This window comes from Hyperolius riggenbachi, chromosome 10, assembly GCF_040937935.1.
Source record: "Hyperolius riggenbachi isolate aHypRig1 chromosome 10, aHypRig1.pri, whole genome shotgun sequence".
Taxonomy (NCBI): Eukaryota; Metazoa; Chordata; class Amphibia; order Anura; family Hyperoliidae; genus Hyperolius; species Hyperolius riggenbachi.
Window position 1 is genome coordinate 218,461,703 of NC_090655.1, and position 16,600 is coordinate 218,478,302.

At 43.5% G+C, this 16,600-nt stretch overlaps 1 protein-coding gene across 1 annotated transcript in view; it reads right to left on the reverse strand.

Moving 5' to 3' along the window:
- The window catches only part of LOC137536818 (zinc finger protein 208-like), a 76,672-nt gene that overhangs the window by 2,949 nt on the left and 57,123 nt on the right, over window positions 1-16,600 (reverse strand). The window contains exons 8-10 of the mRNA XM_068259014.1: window positions 15,479-15,621; window positions 11,109-11,153; window positions 3,989-4,699 (exon numbers count right to left, since the gene is read on the reverse strand). Of these exons, the coding sequence (XP_068115115.1) occupies window positions 3,989-4,699; window positions 11,109-11,153; window positions 15,479-15,621 (899 nt within the window). The remainder of the gene's footprint in view (window positions 1-3,988; window positions 4,700-11,108; window positions 11,154-15,478; window positions 15,622-16,600) is intronic.

The window sequence follows — 16,600 nt, forward strand, 5'->3', positions numbered from 1 at the left end:
GCGTGTTTTTTCTGTAAAGGATCCTTAGACTCCTCCAGACTTTTCCCTACACAAATCAAATGTATTTCCTGAGACATATGATTTGCTGCATACAATTTGCATTACATCTGCATACAACTTGGGAGTTATTAGCAACTGATTGGCAAAAGCAATACATTGTACAACGTAATGAGACAATGGAAGCAATGCTTTACTCTTGTAACAACAGACCTATATGTAGTTACAGTATAATCTTGTTATAGTATAGTATAGCGCTGCGTAATATGTTGGCGCTTTATAAATACAATAAATAAATAAATAGTAAACTCCAAGGGACTGGAAAAAGTGGATTACTTTATCAGAAGTTTACTATATCAGAAATTGTCCTATAAGTGGTCCAGCATGTCCTGTTACGTTCTCTGCTGCAAAGGACTAACACTGCCCTCCTATTGGAGGTACAGTACAAGCACTTGCACATTTGGTGGACTACAAGGTTAAGTATACCTTAGGGCTGCATAGTCAGGCTGGACAAATTGCTGGTACAGTATCCAGTGGCAGGCTCCTTAAAAATTGCAGCCGTCACTGAATATAGGCAGCCACTCGCTTCCCGTGAGTGGCTCAGATACCTCTGCGGGCGGGACTTGCAGCACCAGCCTGAAGAGAGCAGCAGACCATGGGTTTCACACTGACATATGACGCATGCACCGCCCACTTTTTACCACAGTAGAATCCCTTTATAGTAAACTCCAAGTGACTAGAAAAAGTAAATTATTATATCTGAAGTGTACTATATCAGAAATGGTCATACATTGTATATTTATACAGACACATTTTCTGGGACCTGAAGACTGAGTTTCCTATATCCCGAAGTATACTATACCAGAGTTTACTAAAATGAGATTCTACTGTATATCGAAAGTCAGCGTCACGAAGGGGCCAAAAAGCATGTTTACTATAACAGAAGTTTTATTACAGCGGGATGCGAAAGTTTGGGCAACCTAGCTAATTATCATGATTTTCCTGTATAACTCGTTGGTTGTTACGAAAAAAATGTCAGTTAAATATATCATATAGGAGACACGCACAGTGATATTTGAGAAGTGAAATTAAGTTTATTGAATTTACAGAAAGTGTGCAATAATTGTTTAAACAAAATTTGGCAGGTGCATACATTTGGGCACCATAAAAAAGAAACGAAATCAATATTCAGTAGATCCTCCTTTTTCAAAAATTACAGCCTCTAAATGCTTTCTGTAGGTTCCAATAAGAGTCTGGATTCTGGTTGAAGGTATTTTGGACCATTCCTCTTTACAAAACATCTCTAGTTCATTCAGGTTTGATGGCTTCCGAGCATGGACAGCTCTCTTTAACTCACACAACAGATTTTCAATTATATTCAGGTCTGGGGACTGAGATGGCCATTCCAGAACATTGTACTTGTTCCTGTGCATGAATGCCTTAATGGATATTGAGCAGTGTTTAGAGTCGTTGTCTTGTTGAAGAATCTAGCCCCAGCGCAGCTTCAGCTTTGTCACTGATTTCTGGACATTGGTCTCCAGACTGGCCACACAGCCCCACAGCATGATGGAACCACCTCCATATTTTACTGTAGGGAGCAGGTGTTTTTCTTGGAATGCTGTGTTGTTTTTCCTCCATGCATAATGCCTCTTGTTATGCCCAAATAACTCAATTTTAGTTTCATCAGTCCACACCACCTTATTCCAAAATGAAGATGGCTTGTCCAAATGTGCTTTAGCATACCTCAATCGGCTCTGTTTGTGCCATGGGCGGAGAAAAGGCTTCCTCTGCATCACTTTCTTGTGTAAAGTGGGCCGAATGGTTGAATGATGCACAGTGACTCCATCTGCAGCAAGATGATGTTGTAGGTCTTTGGCGCAGGTCTGTGGGTTGACTGACTGTTCTCACCATTCGTCGCTTCTGTTTATCCGAGATTTTTCTTGGTCTGTCACTTCAAGCCTTAACTTGAACTGATCCTGTGGTCTTCCATTTTCTTAATATGTTCCTAACTGTGGAAACAGACAGCTGAAATCTCTGAGACAGCTTTCTGTATCCTTCCCCTAAACCATGATGGTTAACAATCTTTGTCTTCAAGTCATTTGAGAGTTGTTTTGAGACCACCATGTTGCTACTCTTCAGAGAAAATTAAAAAAAGAGGGAAACTTCCAATGGACCCCCTTAAATACTCTCTCATAATTGGATTCACCTGTATATGTAGGTCAGGGGTCACTGAGTTTACCAAGCCAATTTGAGTTCCAATAATTAGTTCTAAAGGTTTTGGAATCAATAAAATGATACATTTTGCGCCTGCCTCATTTTATTATTCTGTAAATCCAATAAACTTCCATTTAAGTTCTCAAATATCACTGTGTGTGTCTCCTATATGATATATTTAACTGACATTTTTTATTATAACAATCAATGATTTATACAGGATTCAAGAAAATCATGACGATTAACAAGGTAGCCCAAACGTTCGCATCCCACTGAATATCCAGTTTACTATAACAGGCGTTGTTCCCATAGACTTATAATGGAGATTGTCCGGGACCTGGAGAAGTAGTTTACTATAACCGAATGTTACCTATACCCAAGTTTATTATAATGAGATTATACTGTACTAGCAAAAAAGGCCCACCCATTAAAAAAACGTGTGCTGGGCCAAAGCTGCGACCCCCTCCAATAAGGGAGGGATCAGTCTTCTCTCAGGAGGTAGCCACCCAGGATAGCGATGAGAGAACGTATTTAAAGTGGACCCGAACTCTTGTACAGCACAAAATGAAAAAATTCAATTACACATTTAAATGCTGTAAAAATTCAATGCTCTGTGTGTGGTTGTTTAGGTATATCAGAGTGTAATTAACCTAATCAGTAGCTGTGAATGTGAAAAGACAACCCTTTCTGTGCTCCCTGAAAGTTAATCCAGTTTAATACTTTTTTTCAGGATTTCCATAAATTATAATGAAGATTTTTTTTTTCCCCTAAAGGTTATTATGCTGTGCCCAACCTTTTAGCGATGAGAGGACGTTCTAAGTTTAGGTCCATTTTAAATACAATTGGTTATACCAGGGTTTCTCAAACCTGTCCTCGTGACTCCCCAATGGTGCATGTTTTGCAGGCAACGTCACCTATGCACAGGTGGGGTAATTAGCGTCTCAGCTACATGGAATCCACCTAGCTAGGTGAGGCTGCCTGCAAAGTATGCACCACTGGGGAGTCACAAGGACAGGTTTGAGAAACACTGAGTTACACCCCCCCCCCCCAAAAAAAAAATGTCATGTGGTTTGCGAGCAGCCAATCCAGGGAGTTTATGCAAATTATCTTGGCCCAAGATCCTTTTACAAAAATAAACACCAGTTTATGGTCTGGCCTTAATTAATTATAATACTAATTAAGGATGCAAGCTTGACCACTGGCATACCCATATGGGTCTCCCAGCACCTTGATAAAGTGTTATCATTCTACCCCCGCATTAAGTGCACTTTCCCTTGTCTTTCTTTGTTGTATAATAACTACAATGATGCTCAATATTTATATAAAAAAAGAAATAAAATGACCGGCACTGCGGGGGAGACACCTTCAGGGATGGGTCAGTAGGGTACTGCCTTTCGTGTGCTCAGGATTAATGAAGAAACATATCAGTATTTCCAATCACCAGAAGAAACAAGAACATCTGGCACTACTCACAAGGCTCTTCTCGCTTAGTTTATTATCACAAGGTTAGATTACATCAATCCACACACTCCATGTTCCATATATAATAAACTGACATACCCTGGTGGTCCTTGCTGAGGGGCAATGTGGGAGTGGCGGTCTGCCTAACAGCCGTTTCGCTCAAATGAGCTTCCTCTGAGGCTCCGTGCGCACGGATTTATTATATATGGAACATGGAATGTGTGGATTTATGTAATCTAACCTTGTGATAATAAACTAACCGAGAAGAGCCTTGTGAGTAGTGCTGGATGTTCAATATTTAATGTTGATTACTTACCCGCTCTGCTCCCTATAAAATGGACCTCCTCTATTGTTGTCCTCATCCTGTCACCCTGCTCCATAGACTGCTGATCACTCCTCATATACATCTCTTCTTCTTCCTCTTTACTTGTCCTCATCATGTCACCCTCCTCCACAGACTGCTGTTCACTCCTTACATACGTCTCTTCTTCTTCCTCTTTAATTGTCCTTATTATATAACCCCCATCTGCAGACTGCTGATCACCACTCACATATGTCTCTTCTACCTCCTCTTTAATTGTCCCCCTCATGTCATCTGCCTCCATAGACTGGTGATCACTGTGCATATATGTCTCTTTTTCTTCCTCTTTAATTGTCCCCATCATGTAACCCTCCACCATAGACTGATGATCACTCCTCACATACATCTCTTCTTCTTTAATCATCCTCATTGTGTCACCTTGCTCCATAGACTGCTGATCACCCCTCACATATGTCTCTTCTTCCCCTTTAATTGTCCTCATCATGTCACCCTGATCCATAGACTGCTGATCAATCCTCACATATGTCTCTTTTTCTTCCCCTTTAATTGTCCTCATCATGTCACCCTGCTCCATAGACTGCTGATAACCCCTCACATATGTCTCTTTTTCTTCCCCTTCAAGCGTCCTCATCATGTCACCCTGCTCAATAGTCTGTTGATCACTCCTCACATATGTCTCTTGTTCTTTGAGCTCAGGTCTTAGTTCTGAAAAAGATAACAAATTACACAGTAGCTGTTAAATATTAGCCCTAATAAACAGAGCACAGAAAAGAACATGATTTGCTAGGGATTGATAATATCCCATAAGTTGTGGTATGCTGCACATTCTGTACCACTGTCCTCTCTTCCAGTGTGCCTTGCTCATCATCTGGTGCTTCCCTCCTCCTCTCCATGCACACATTCCTGGGAGGTTACAGCAGTGGCAGCAGCGGTAGATGGATGAGGATGCGAAGAGAGAACAGCTGGAGATAGAGAAAGATAGGAGCAGAGGCTTGTAGCTAATTATCTATAAATTATCTTTACTTATGGCTCTGGCACCTGATGAACTGGGCAGATCGGACTGCAGCTCTATATCCTGACCATACATGAGCCCACCTGTCCATCATCTACTATGCAAAACCCTCCAAGACCCGTAGTAACAAACTTCCCAGCTTGGACAGTGCCAATACCAGGACCAAAGCAGCAGAGGCCACCCAACCACTCTCCAGGTGCAGCCTCCATCTTCTTTTCCTGTCCTACCAGCAACACCCCTTGTTACCTAGCTCCACCCCCTAGCTGTGACCCACCAGCCATCATCTTTGTGCAGACTCCAAACTCTCCCACTATGGGACTACCTAACACCAGTGGCTCCTGACTCCACATTGGCTTCTTCTTAAAGAGATATGGTCATCTGGCAGTAGTATATGCTAAAATGGACACAATGGACAGATCATGCTCCTTCAGAACTTCACTCCCTGATCCACAACAACTCAACATATTATTGGCTGCCAGCATTAATGGCTATTGCTATGAACAGCTGCTTGCAAACGCTATCAAGGAAAATGTCCTCCTTCACAGGGAAGAGATACAGGCCTGCCTTCCATACCAGCTGTGATAAACATAAAAACACCTCTGACTGCAGTAAAAAAAAAAAAACAACCACAAATGATAACAGTTTTATTTAGATGCATGATTTATAGCATAATACCTAAGAGAAATAATGGGATAAGGTAAAACAAAGAGAGTGTAAATGTGTGAGGCACCACTGAAAGTGGTAGGTGCTCCACAAGCTAAACTATGGGGAGGAGGCACCCAAAGCAATAACATCCATTAAAAGATGAAAATAGAGAGGAATAGGTGGGCCTACCACTCTAAATTACTGAGCCAGTTGTACAACAGTAAGTTGAAAAGCGTTTTTTTTACTGCACAAAAGGGAGACTATGCATTTCACAGGTTGATCCTGCTTCCTCGGATTAGTATAAATTTGTGCTAGGTGGCTGGTATGAGAACGAGTGCCTCTATGGATATTCCTCTATTCCAATAGAGAAGCACAATTTCATTTTATACCAGCCACCAGGCATAACTTGTAGCCAGATGAAGCCAGGTCAACACGCAAAACAAGTAGTGTTTATTTTGTGCAATAAAAAACCTTTTCCTTCAGCCATTATATGACTGGCTCATTCATCTACAGAGGAAGACCAACCTATTCCTCACCATTTTATCCTTTTAATGTATTTTATTGCTCAGTGGCACCTCATCTCCATAGCTGTTAAAAATTAAACTTTAGGCTTAAGGTTGTATTTTTAGTTTCTACCCTGTTTGAGAGTCTAGAGAGCGACCAATGGGGATGGACACCCAAATTTTAACAGAAGCGGGACTCTTCTGTACCCATTGAAAAAGGTTGCAACCCAAAAAATGTGAGTACAGCACTACACTGAACCCCATCCAGTAAGGTGTTTTTACAGTTTGCACTATTGGTCTCTTTTGTCTTTTTTCAGTATCCTGGGAAATCCGGGACCACCCACCAAGCCTTATCTTATGGGTTCCATATTCCATGGCGTACAAGCAAAGCAGGTTATTTTGGCGCGTTGCCTTGACGGCCGTAGCTGGGATCCATCATAGCAGCAATACTATGCACATACAATTTTGATTGGCCAATCACTGAGATGTTTACTGCAGTAAATAGATTGGCGTTTTTCTCCAGGGAAACAGGGGAGGCGGGGCCATGCACCAGAAGTGGGGTGATGCAGGTTTTTCAGGACAGCTTCATGGGAAAAGGCAGTGCAGGTAACTAACTTTATTTTACAGGTAGCCTGCTAGATTTTTACTTTAGGCTGGAGATCCACTTTGAAGGATACCTTAGTTCATAAGAAAATTAAAAAAAAGGGGGGGGGGGAGCAGGCATGTGTAGGAGACTCTCCTCATGCCCTCCACTCTCCTGTTCTCCTCTGACCCCCTCCATTATGTTGTAATGACCCTCCCAAAGCTACTTCTGGATCAGAAGGTCAAAGACGACTGCGCAGGCACTGCCCAGCAACACACATCCTTAATCGCATGGCCGAGAACGATCTGTGCATGCACGCTATGTATGCTCCTGGATTCCTGCTCACAACTTTCATATCACTAGAAATTCATCCATTACCTCAGTAATAATTCCCATTAGGCATTGCTCAGCCATATAAACTGTTTCTCTCCAGTCATTAATAACATAGTGATGAACCTGGAGGGGAGGTCCACTTTTCCAATTTCAATATCTGAAAGGCTAAAGTCTGGTACACACCTTCAATTATGATTGACTGACCAGTCACTGACCAATTGTATCACCTCCAAGTAGAATGAGGGTTTACCTACACAATCTGCTCATAGTATTTAATTTCTGTTGACCCTCATACTAAACGGTGGTAAAATTGGTCAGTGATTGGCCAATTATAATTGAAAGTGTGTACAAGGCTTTAGGGTACATACGCACATCCAGTTTTAATTTACCGTTTCTTTGTAGTAAAAATCAATTAACCCTTCGCACACTCACATGCAAATGTTCAAACAAATGCATTCACAGATTTACTCATCCAGGCACAACTGTTATCCCTACTGCTAAATTAAAAGCCAGGGTTTTAGTTCACAGAAGAATGCATTCTTATGCTTAGTCACCTATACTGCGCAGAAGTACCCAGGTAAACATAGGTGTCCTAACTCTGGCCCTGTAACATGCATAGTGCAGACATGCAAACACATTCATTGCATCAAACCTATCAATGGATTAGGAGCACACATCCTAACTTCCTCTCCTGGGAAAGACAGTGCATCTTACCAATCGCACAAGGGAGCTAACTTTATGTGTCCATGTGCACCATGCGCATACACCAGCATAAGCTGTCTGCATGCTGACAAACATACAGGGGAAGGGGGGAGTGCACCGAATTAGACCCTAGCCACAGGGGTCAATGATAAGAATAAACATACATATATCCAGGCACATCGCCTCTAGTTAGGACATTAAATAAATTTTTAGGGAAAGGGAGGTGCTGAAGGGGGTGTGGCTAGAAACAGCAATTGATTTTTGCTGTTTCTAGCCACACCCCCTTCAGCACCTCCCTTTCCCTAAAAATTTATTTAATGTCCTAACTAGAGGCGATGTGCCTGGATATATGTATGTTTATTCTTATCATTGACCCCTGTGGCTAGGGTCTAATTCGGTGCACTCCCCCCTTCCCCTGTATGTTTGTCAGCATGCAGACAGCTTATGCTGGTGTATGCGCATGGTGCACATGGACACATAAAGTTAGCTCCCTTGTGCGATTGGTAAGATGCACTGTCTTTCCCAGGAGAGGAAGTTAGGATGTGTGCTCCTAATCCATTGATAGGTTTGATGCAATGAATGTGTTTGCATGTCTGCACTATGCATGTTGCAGGGCCAGAGTTAGGACACCTATGTTTACCTGGGTACTTCTGCGCAGTATAGGTGACTAAGCATAAGAATGCATTCTTCTGTGAACTAAAACCCTGGCTTTTAATTTAGCAGTAGGGATAACAGTTGTGCCTGGATGAGTAAATCTGTGAATGCATTTGTTTGAACATTTGCATGTGAGTGTGCGAAGGGTTAATTGATTTTTGCTGTTTCTAGCCACACCCCCTTCAGCACCTCCCTTTCCCTAAAAATGTATTTAATGTCCTAACTAGAGGCGATGTGCCTGGATATATGTATGTTTATTCTTATCATTGACCCCTGTGGCTAGGGTCTAATTCGGTGCACTCCCCCCTTCCCCTGTATGTTTGTCAGCATGCAGACAGCTTATGCTGGTGTATGCGCATGGTGCACATGGACACATAAAGTTAGCTCCCTTGTGCGATTGGTAAGATGCACTGTCTTTCCCAGGAGAGGAAGTTAGGATGTGTGCTCCTAATCCATTGATAGGTTTGATGCAATGAATGTGTTTGCATGTCTGCACTATGCATGTTACAGGGCCAGAGTTAGGACACCTATGTTTACCTGGGTACTTCTGCGCAGTATAGGTGACTAAGCATAAGAATGCATTCTTCTGTGAACTAAAACCCTGGCTTTTAATTTAGCAGTAGGGATAACAGTTGTGCCTGGATGAGTAAATCTGTGAATGCATTTGTTTGAACATTTGCATGTGAGTGTGCGAAGGGTTAATTGATTTTTGCTGTTTCTAGCCACACCCCCTTCAGCACCTCCCTTTCCCTAAAAATTTATTTAATGTCCTAACTAGAGGCGATGTGCCTGGATATATGTATGTTTATTCTTATCATTGACCCCTGTGGCTAGGGTCTAATTCGGTGCACTCCCCCCTTCCCCTGTATGTTTGTCAGCATGCAGACAGCTTATGCTGGTGTATGCGCATGGTGCACATGGACACATAAAGTTAGCTCCCTTGTGCGATTGGTAAGATGCACTGTCTTTCCCAGGAGAGGAAGTTAGGATGTGTGCTCCTAATCCATTGATAGGTTTGATGCAATGAATGTTTTTGCATGTCTGCACTATGCATGTTACAGGGCCAGAGTTAGGACACCTATGTTTACCTGGGTACTTCTGCGCAGTATAGGTGACTAAGCATAAGAATGCATTCTTCTGTGAACTAAAACCCTGGCTTTTAATTTAGCAGTAGGGATAACAGTTGTGCCTGGATGAGTAAATCTGTGAATGCATTTGTTTGAACATTTGCATGTGAGTGTGCGAAGGGTTAATTGATTTTTGCTGTTTCTAGCCACACCCCCTTCAGCACCTCCCTTTCCCTAAAAATGTATTTAATGTCCTAACTAGAGGCGATGTGCCTGGATATATGTATGTTTATTCTTATCATTGACCCCTGTGGCTAGGGTCTAATTCGGTGCACTCCCCCCTTCCCCTGTATGTTTGTCAGCATGCAGACAGCTTATGCTGGTGTATGCGCATGGTGCACATGGACACATAAAGTTAGCTCCCTTGTGCGATTGGTAAGATGCACTGTCTTTCCCAGGAGAGGAAGTTAGGATGTGTGCTCCTAATCCATTGATAGGTTTGATGCAATGAATGTGTTTGCATGTCTGCACTATGCATGTTACAGGGCCAGAGTTAGGACACCTATGTTTACCTGGGTACTTCTGCGCAGTATAGGTGACTAAGCATAAGAATGCATTCTTCTGTGAACTAAAACCCTGGCTTTTAATTTAGCAGTAGGGATAACAGTTGTGCCTGGATGAGTAAATCTGTGAATGCATTTGTTTGAACATTTGCATGTGAGTGTGCGAAGGGTTAATTGATTTTTGCTGTTTCTAGCCACACCCCCTTCAGCACCTCCCTTTCCCTAAAAATTTATTTAATGTCCTAACTAGAGGCGATGTGCCTGGATATATGTATGTTTCTTTGTAGTATGAGGGCTGACAAATTGTGAATGCTGTGAACGTATTGTGTAGGCAAGCTCTCATACTACATGAAAGCAGTAAGACTGGATGCAAGTACACCCTTATGATTTATACAGTGACATCTTTACCCCCTCTCCTTTATCCACTGCAGTCCTTCCCATTAACACTAAACATAAGGACACCAATCGCATCTCAAACTCATAACTGAGGGGTTGGGGGGGGGGGGGGAGATGTCAACTACCCAAGACCTCAGGAGGGTGCTAAGATAGTGTGTGTGTGTGTGTGTGTGTGTGTGGAGGGGGGGGGGGGGAATGTCAACTACCCAAGACCTCAGGAGGGCGCTAAGATAATGGAGGGGGTATAATGTCAAGTATCCAAGTGGGCGGTATGATGACAGAGGGGTTGATATTGTGGCGGGCATATGGCTACACTGTGGGGTAATATGGCAATTGCTTAGGGCCGGTGAGGCTATACAGGGGGAAATGCCAACACTGGAGAGACATGGCTAGATTCAATATAGATATTCTGTTATCTCTGTGATATGACTGAACTGAATTATTACTAGGAAGGTGAGATGAAAATAATACTCTAATCATTTAGTAGAGCAAGTAGAGAACTGGCAACAGGCCACAACAATTAAGTATCTTGTATGGCAATAGCATCAAGGGAGATGATCAGGATAGTGACAGGTGAACTGTGACCTCCTCTGTAACAAAGTATATCCATCCTGACCTCTGCTCTGCTTAATATATAACAAAAATCGCACAATTACCTCTTCCAACAATCTTTTCACCTCTTCCTGTAACTTCTCCTCCAGCTGTGTGTTACATCACGTCCTGTCTTTGGCTTTATTACTTCTTGTTTGTGCGTTCTTCCTGTGGGGTGTGAAATCGCCATCTTGTGGTGAATAGGCTAACTGCGGCCTCCTTTTGCGGAATCTCCTGCACTCAGCCATCTACTGTACTTCATAATTATAAGAGGCACAGACTAACCAGCAAGCTCATGGTGACCCAGAACTCATTGGGGTGTGTAAGGGACTACAATGGTCCTAAAAGCCCCCTTACTAAGATGTTAAGAAAAACAAAAGTTTGCTTTCCTAAAACAGAAAGAATTTGCGATAATTCAGGTTGGAGTGAGCTCGAGATGTCTCCGAGATGTCTCGAGCTCACTCCAACCTGAATTATCGCAAATTCTTTCTGTTTTAGGAAAGCAAACTTTTGTTTTTCATAATTATAAGTCAGCTTCAATTGTGTCAGCTTCTAGCGCCAAACTGGGAGGAAGAGGCAGAATTACTGGAGAAAATGTCTTTACTGGAATGTCCACTAATGTCCCCATTGTAGTCTATGGCCCATTTTTTTTAGGATGGGTGAGTAGAACAATTAAGCTATTTGTAGAGAATACACAAATCTGTGCAAATATTTTTTTTCACACATCCAGAAATGGAAATGTTGTGTTACTAGCAAATGTTGTTACTATCAATCACAAATACACATGATTGCTAGTTTTCCCCACAATAACATAAATGCCCACACTACTGGCACTAACTAGTGGAAAAATCTCACACAGCAAGAATTGTCAGCATGCTACTACCTCCCAACATTTTAACTACAGAAAATGGGACACTTAGGCCACATCCCTAACCACACCCCCAACACCCCCTAGTCACGCCCACCACATTTTTTTATATTTTTATTTTAAATAAATATTTTTATTTTAATAAATATTATTAACATTACTCCCTTTTACTCCCGAAAGGGGGGGGGGGGGGGGGGGAGCCTGAGGGTGCCCGTGGGTGGGGAGGAGGCAAGAAAAAAACTGATCAAGGCACCAGCCCTGGGGATGCATATGCGGGATGAATGACCACCGCCATTTCTCCCTCCCTTCTAATGTGCCCCCCAGTGTCGTCGTTGTCTTCCACCACCCCCCCTCCCCCCCGCAGAGTTAAATGCGCAGCGGAGCGGGCTGTCATTTAATCTTACCATTGCCGTGCGTTTCAGCTGGTCTTCTCGGCTTCCTGTGACGTCACCAACTTTTGGTGCCAGGAAAAAGGGACACTAAGACACATATGCTGTTACCCAGGTACAGGCATTACCGATGATTTACCTCATGGCAGGAGGTGAAGGCTGTCCCATTTTGTAAATTGTAATACGAATGTGGTCATCTACCTATGATTGTGCCCCCCCCCCCTTTTTTTTTTTAAAAAGACTAAGGGCAGAGGCGTAGCTAAGGAGCTGTGGGCCCCAATGCAAGTTTATACATAACAATTGATACAGCACACCAAAACCTGCCAATGACAACTACAGTGTCAGAGATGCAAGAAGGGGATGGGGAGCAGTTTGTTAATGATTACCACTAGTCATAGTATCTATAGAAGTGGTTATCATGAGCACAGGACCAATAGAGAGCTAATACTGTAGTTTTGGCCCCGATGAGGCCCCCAAGGGCCCCGATGCGGTCGCAACCTCTGCAACCCCTATTGCTACCCCCTGACTAAGGGTTGTTTCACACTGAAAATTGGGCGGCCACCCCAAAAAAAAATTTGCAATTGTTAATTGTGCCTTAATCACTTCCCAAGCGCTGCATGCAATGCTATTGCGATCATAAATACTGCAGTGTGAATGTTCCCCTAGGAAACCAATGCACTTGCGATCTACTGGTTACTGGCAAATGCACTGCAAACATAGCGGAATCACCCATGGTGTGAAACAGCCCTAAGTGGGAATTTAAGGCTAGAATCTCAGAACATATTGGAGATACTGAGGCCTGCTTCACACTGCGGATTGGCGGTTGCGGTGCGGCACGGCCTGGGGGGCTCATTATCTGTGGTCAAAGCGATCACATGCGAAAATACGCTTCCGCGCATGCGCAACATGCAAAACTTGTGGTGGTCATTTTTAGACACCTACATCACCATAGACTTCCGGTCCGGTGCAGGAGCCACACGGTAACATAGGTATGCAGATATCTCCAAGTACAAGTGAATATGTTAACCACCATCAAGGCCTGCATGGTATTCCAGGTCTGCTGTGCAGGACCTGGTTGGTCGCTTCCTTGGAGTATTTTGGAAGCGTGCAAGGTGTTCAAGAAACTAAAAGAAAAAAAATGAATAGGGGTATGGAGTATCTAATAATAAGACTGGTGGAGGCACCCTGAATATATACTGTTGCAATCTCTCCTATGAAGTTTAAAACCAATTGTTTAAAAGCAATGTCCTGAAGGACAAACCAATTCATTTTTATTTATTTTTTTGTAAAATAAAAAAAGTTTTATTAAAGTTTTCCAAGTAACAGTACAAAGTACACAGGTACACAAATATAACATTTTATACTCACAGGTACACAAATATAACAAGATTATTAACAAAGAAGTATATGGAAATACAAAAATCCTCATTCTTAGGTTACAGGACAACTGTAACAAGAGGGATATGGAGGCTACCATATTTATTTTCTTGTAAGCAGTACCAGTTTCCTGGCTTTCCTGATGATCTTCTGCCTCTAATACTTTTAGCCATAGACCCTGAACAAAAAAAACCCAAAAAAGATATACTTACCCGGGCCTTCCTCCAGCCCCTGGCAGCCGATATATGTCCTTCGCCATAGCTCAACTTCCAGCCGGTGACCCGGGGTCCCCTCCGTTGCAGATGCCGACCTATTCTTATGCACATCTTCTGTGCCTGTGCGAGTGTGTGGCCGCGCCGCTCATGTAGTCTGGAGCTGTAACGATCGGTTTAACACAGAGAGGATCTGATTACCGGTGATCTGCAGTATCACCGAGAATACAGATATATACCCGATTATTGATGATCTGCAGTATCACCGATAATCAGATATATCTCTAACCTCTGGACACCAGGTAATATGAGTGTTATGTGCAACAGTAATACTTTGAGGAGAGCACCCGTATAGAGGGTGCAAGGCAGTAAAGGGTACAGCCCAGAGAACAGGCTCCTTCCAAAGGCCTGAGGCTCCCCAAGGGGCGGAGTCAGGCTGAGAGTGGGAAGGACCAAAGTGTGAGTGACACCAATGGAGGGATGTCACAAACAGACTGTGAACTATCTCTAGCTGGAGAGATAGTTCTCGAGGTCGGGCAGGCCTGGTCGTCAACACACAGACAGATAAAGTACAGAGACAGGAGACAGATGCGGAATCCTAAGACTAGCAGAGTTTGGCAACAGAGTATCAGATATAGCGAAGTACCTAATCAGAGATCAGAAAAGTGGTCAGGAAAGCAGAAGGTCATAACAAATAATCAACAATGCCTAGACTTGGGTGTGAGCTCCTAGATCATCAACACTCCGGAACTGGTCTAGATAATAATACAGATGGTAAGAGGATTCCTAGACTAAGGTGTGAGCTCTTTGGTCATCAACACCTTGGAAACTGGTCTAGATAATAACTCAGATAATAACACAGATAATAACAAGATTCCTAGACTAAGGTGTGAGCTCCTTGGTCATCAACACCTTAAAAACTGGTCTAGATAAAAACACAGATACTGACAGGAGGTCTGAGTGCTACCACATAGTGATCGCAACGCCAGACACCAGAGAAATGACCAGCACCCAGTATATATACCCCAGCGCTCTCCAGCGCTACCCCTAAGTGCTGGACCAATGAAAACTGCTGGAATTGTCAGCTGACCGGCTTGGTCAGCTGACACCCTTCTGACTGTCATAAAGGCTCTGCCTCTTCGCGCGCGCGTGTCCTCCTGAACCTGTGTGGACTATCAGTCCCAGCCACACCAGACATGTGTTGTAATGTTTCTGCTGTGTTGGATGCGGAACCAGCCGCACCGCTGTCCAAGCATGCGGCAGTTCCTCCGCGTTCAGCAGTACTGTCAGAAATATGCCTATGCGTGCAAACATCCGCGTCTGACGCGGAATCCGCCGCCTTGTTCATAAGGAATGCGGCGGTTTCATCGCGCTCCGTCATGCCAGTGGATGCAGACCCACCCGCGCAACCTGCCGTGTTGGACGCGGAATCAGCCGCCTTGCTCTGAGTACCCGCGGCGGCTTTTCCGCGTTTTCTCACAGGAGCATTCTGCGCAGGTGCAGTACTTCTGCGCCTGCGCAAAGTGCTTCAAGCTACGTGAGCGCATTCACGAACAGCACAGCCACACGGTTGCGCAGAAGATGCCAACCTGGCGAGGAAGGCATCTGCAACGGAGGGGACCCCGGGCCACCGGCTGAAAGTGGAGCTGAGGCGAAGGACATATCAGCTGCCAGGGGCTGGAGGAAGCTCCGGGTAAATCGGTCTTTTTTTATTATTTTACTTGGACCTTTCCTGTAAGGAGAGCATGGTTTGACAAATTATAGATTAGCCAATATGGCAGGTTGGCAAGTGGCGCATAAATTGGAAGGTTTGCCCAATGTCCGTGCTGTGCGCTGGCACAGTATGCAAAACTATCAAACTCTTTAGGTTCTTCTTCTTGGTCACAATTCCAGATTCTGTTTCAAGCATACTTGGGCTCGAAATGCATCACAGTTATTGTGATTTTCATGATTGGGGGGGGGGGGGGGGGTACTCACCAAATTGTGTTTTTCTTTAACATTGGTCCTTCTGCAATATCTCAATATCCATATATTTATATGGCCAGGCTTTTTGCATCTATAGCATCTACAAATCTTGTTCAGTAAACACCTTTATATAAACAGATATACTGGTTGTATCCCTTTCATTGTCATCTTCACACCAATCCCAATTAAATTAATGAATTGTTGATAAGAGATAACATTTTTAAGAGCAAGCTTAACTGGGTGGCTTACAATACATTTATTTGCCATGGAATATAAAAACTCCCCATCATCAGATGACATCTCTTGCCAATTATGGACCACTCTATACAGTGAAATGCACTCATTGAAGATTACAGGATTCATTCCTTTCCAGAATCTCATGTGTGTCAAAGCCTGCAAACCTCTTTCATCGCAGCTTCCCAATATATACGCTGCAATTCCCGTCTCCTGACCTTTGCATCTGCTACACAACCCCTATCCTCCAGAGATACTGTATCTGAGTGGCTAAGAGTCCTGGCAACCAGGCCTTCAGAATCGCACCTACATCTCCATCATTTAGATTATACTAACACTAGTAAAAAGGCCCACCCGTTAAAAAATGGACACTAGGCCACGGCCGATAACCCCCCCACCGCAAAGTGCGCACCAAAGCATCCCGCTCGCCCATCCCCCACCGATGTCTGAAGTATATGCACACAGGGCGATGTTGCTTGCTTGGCAGGTGAAAAAAGCTGTAATTTCCCACA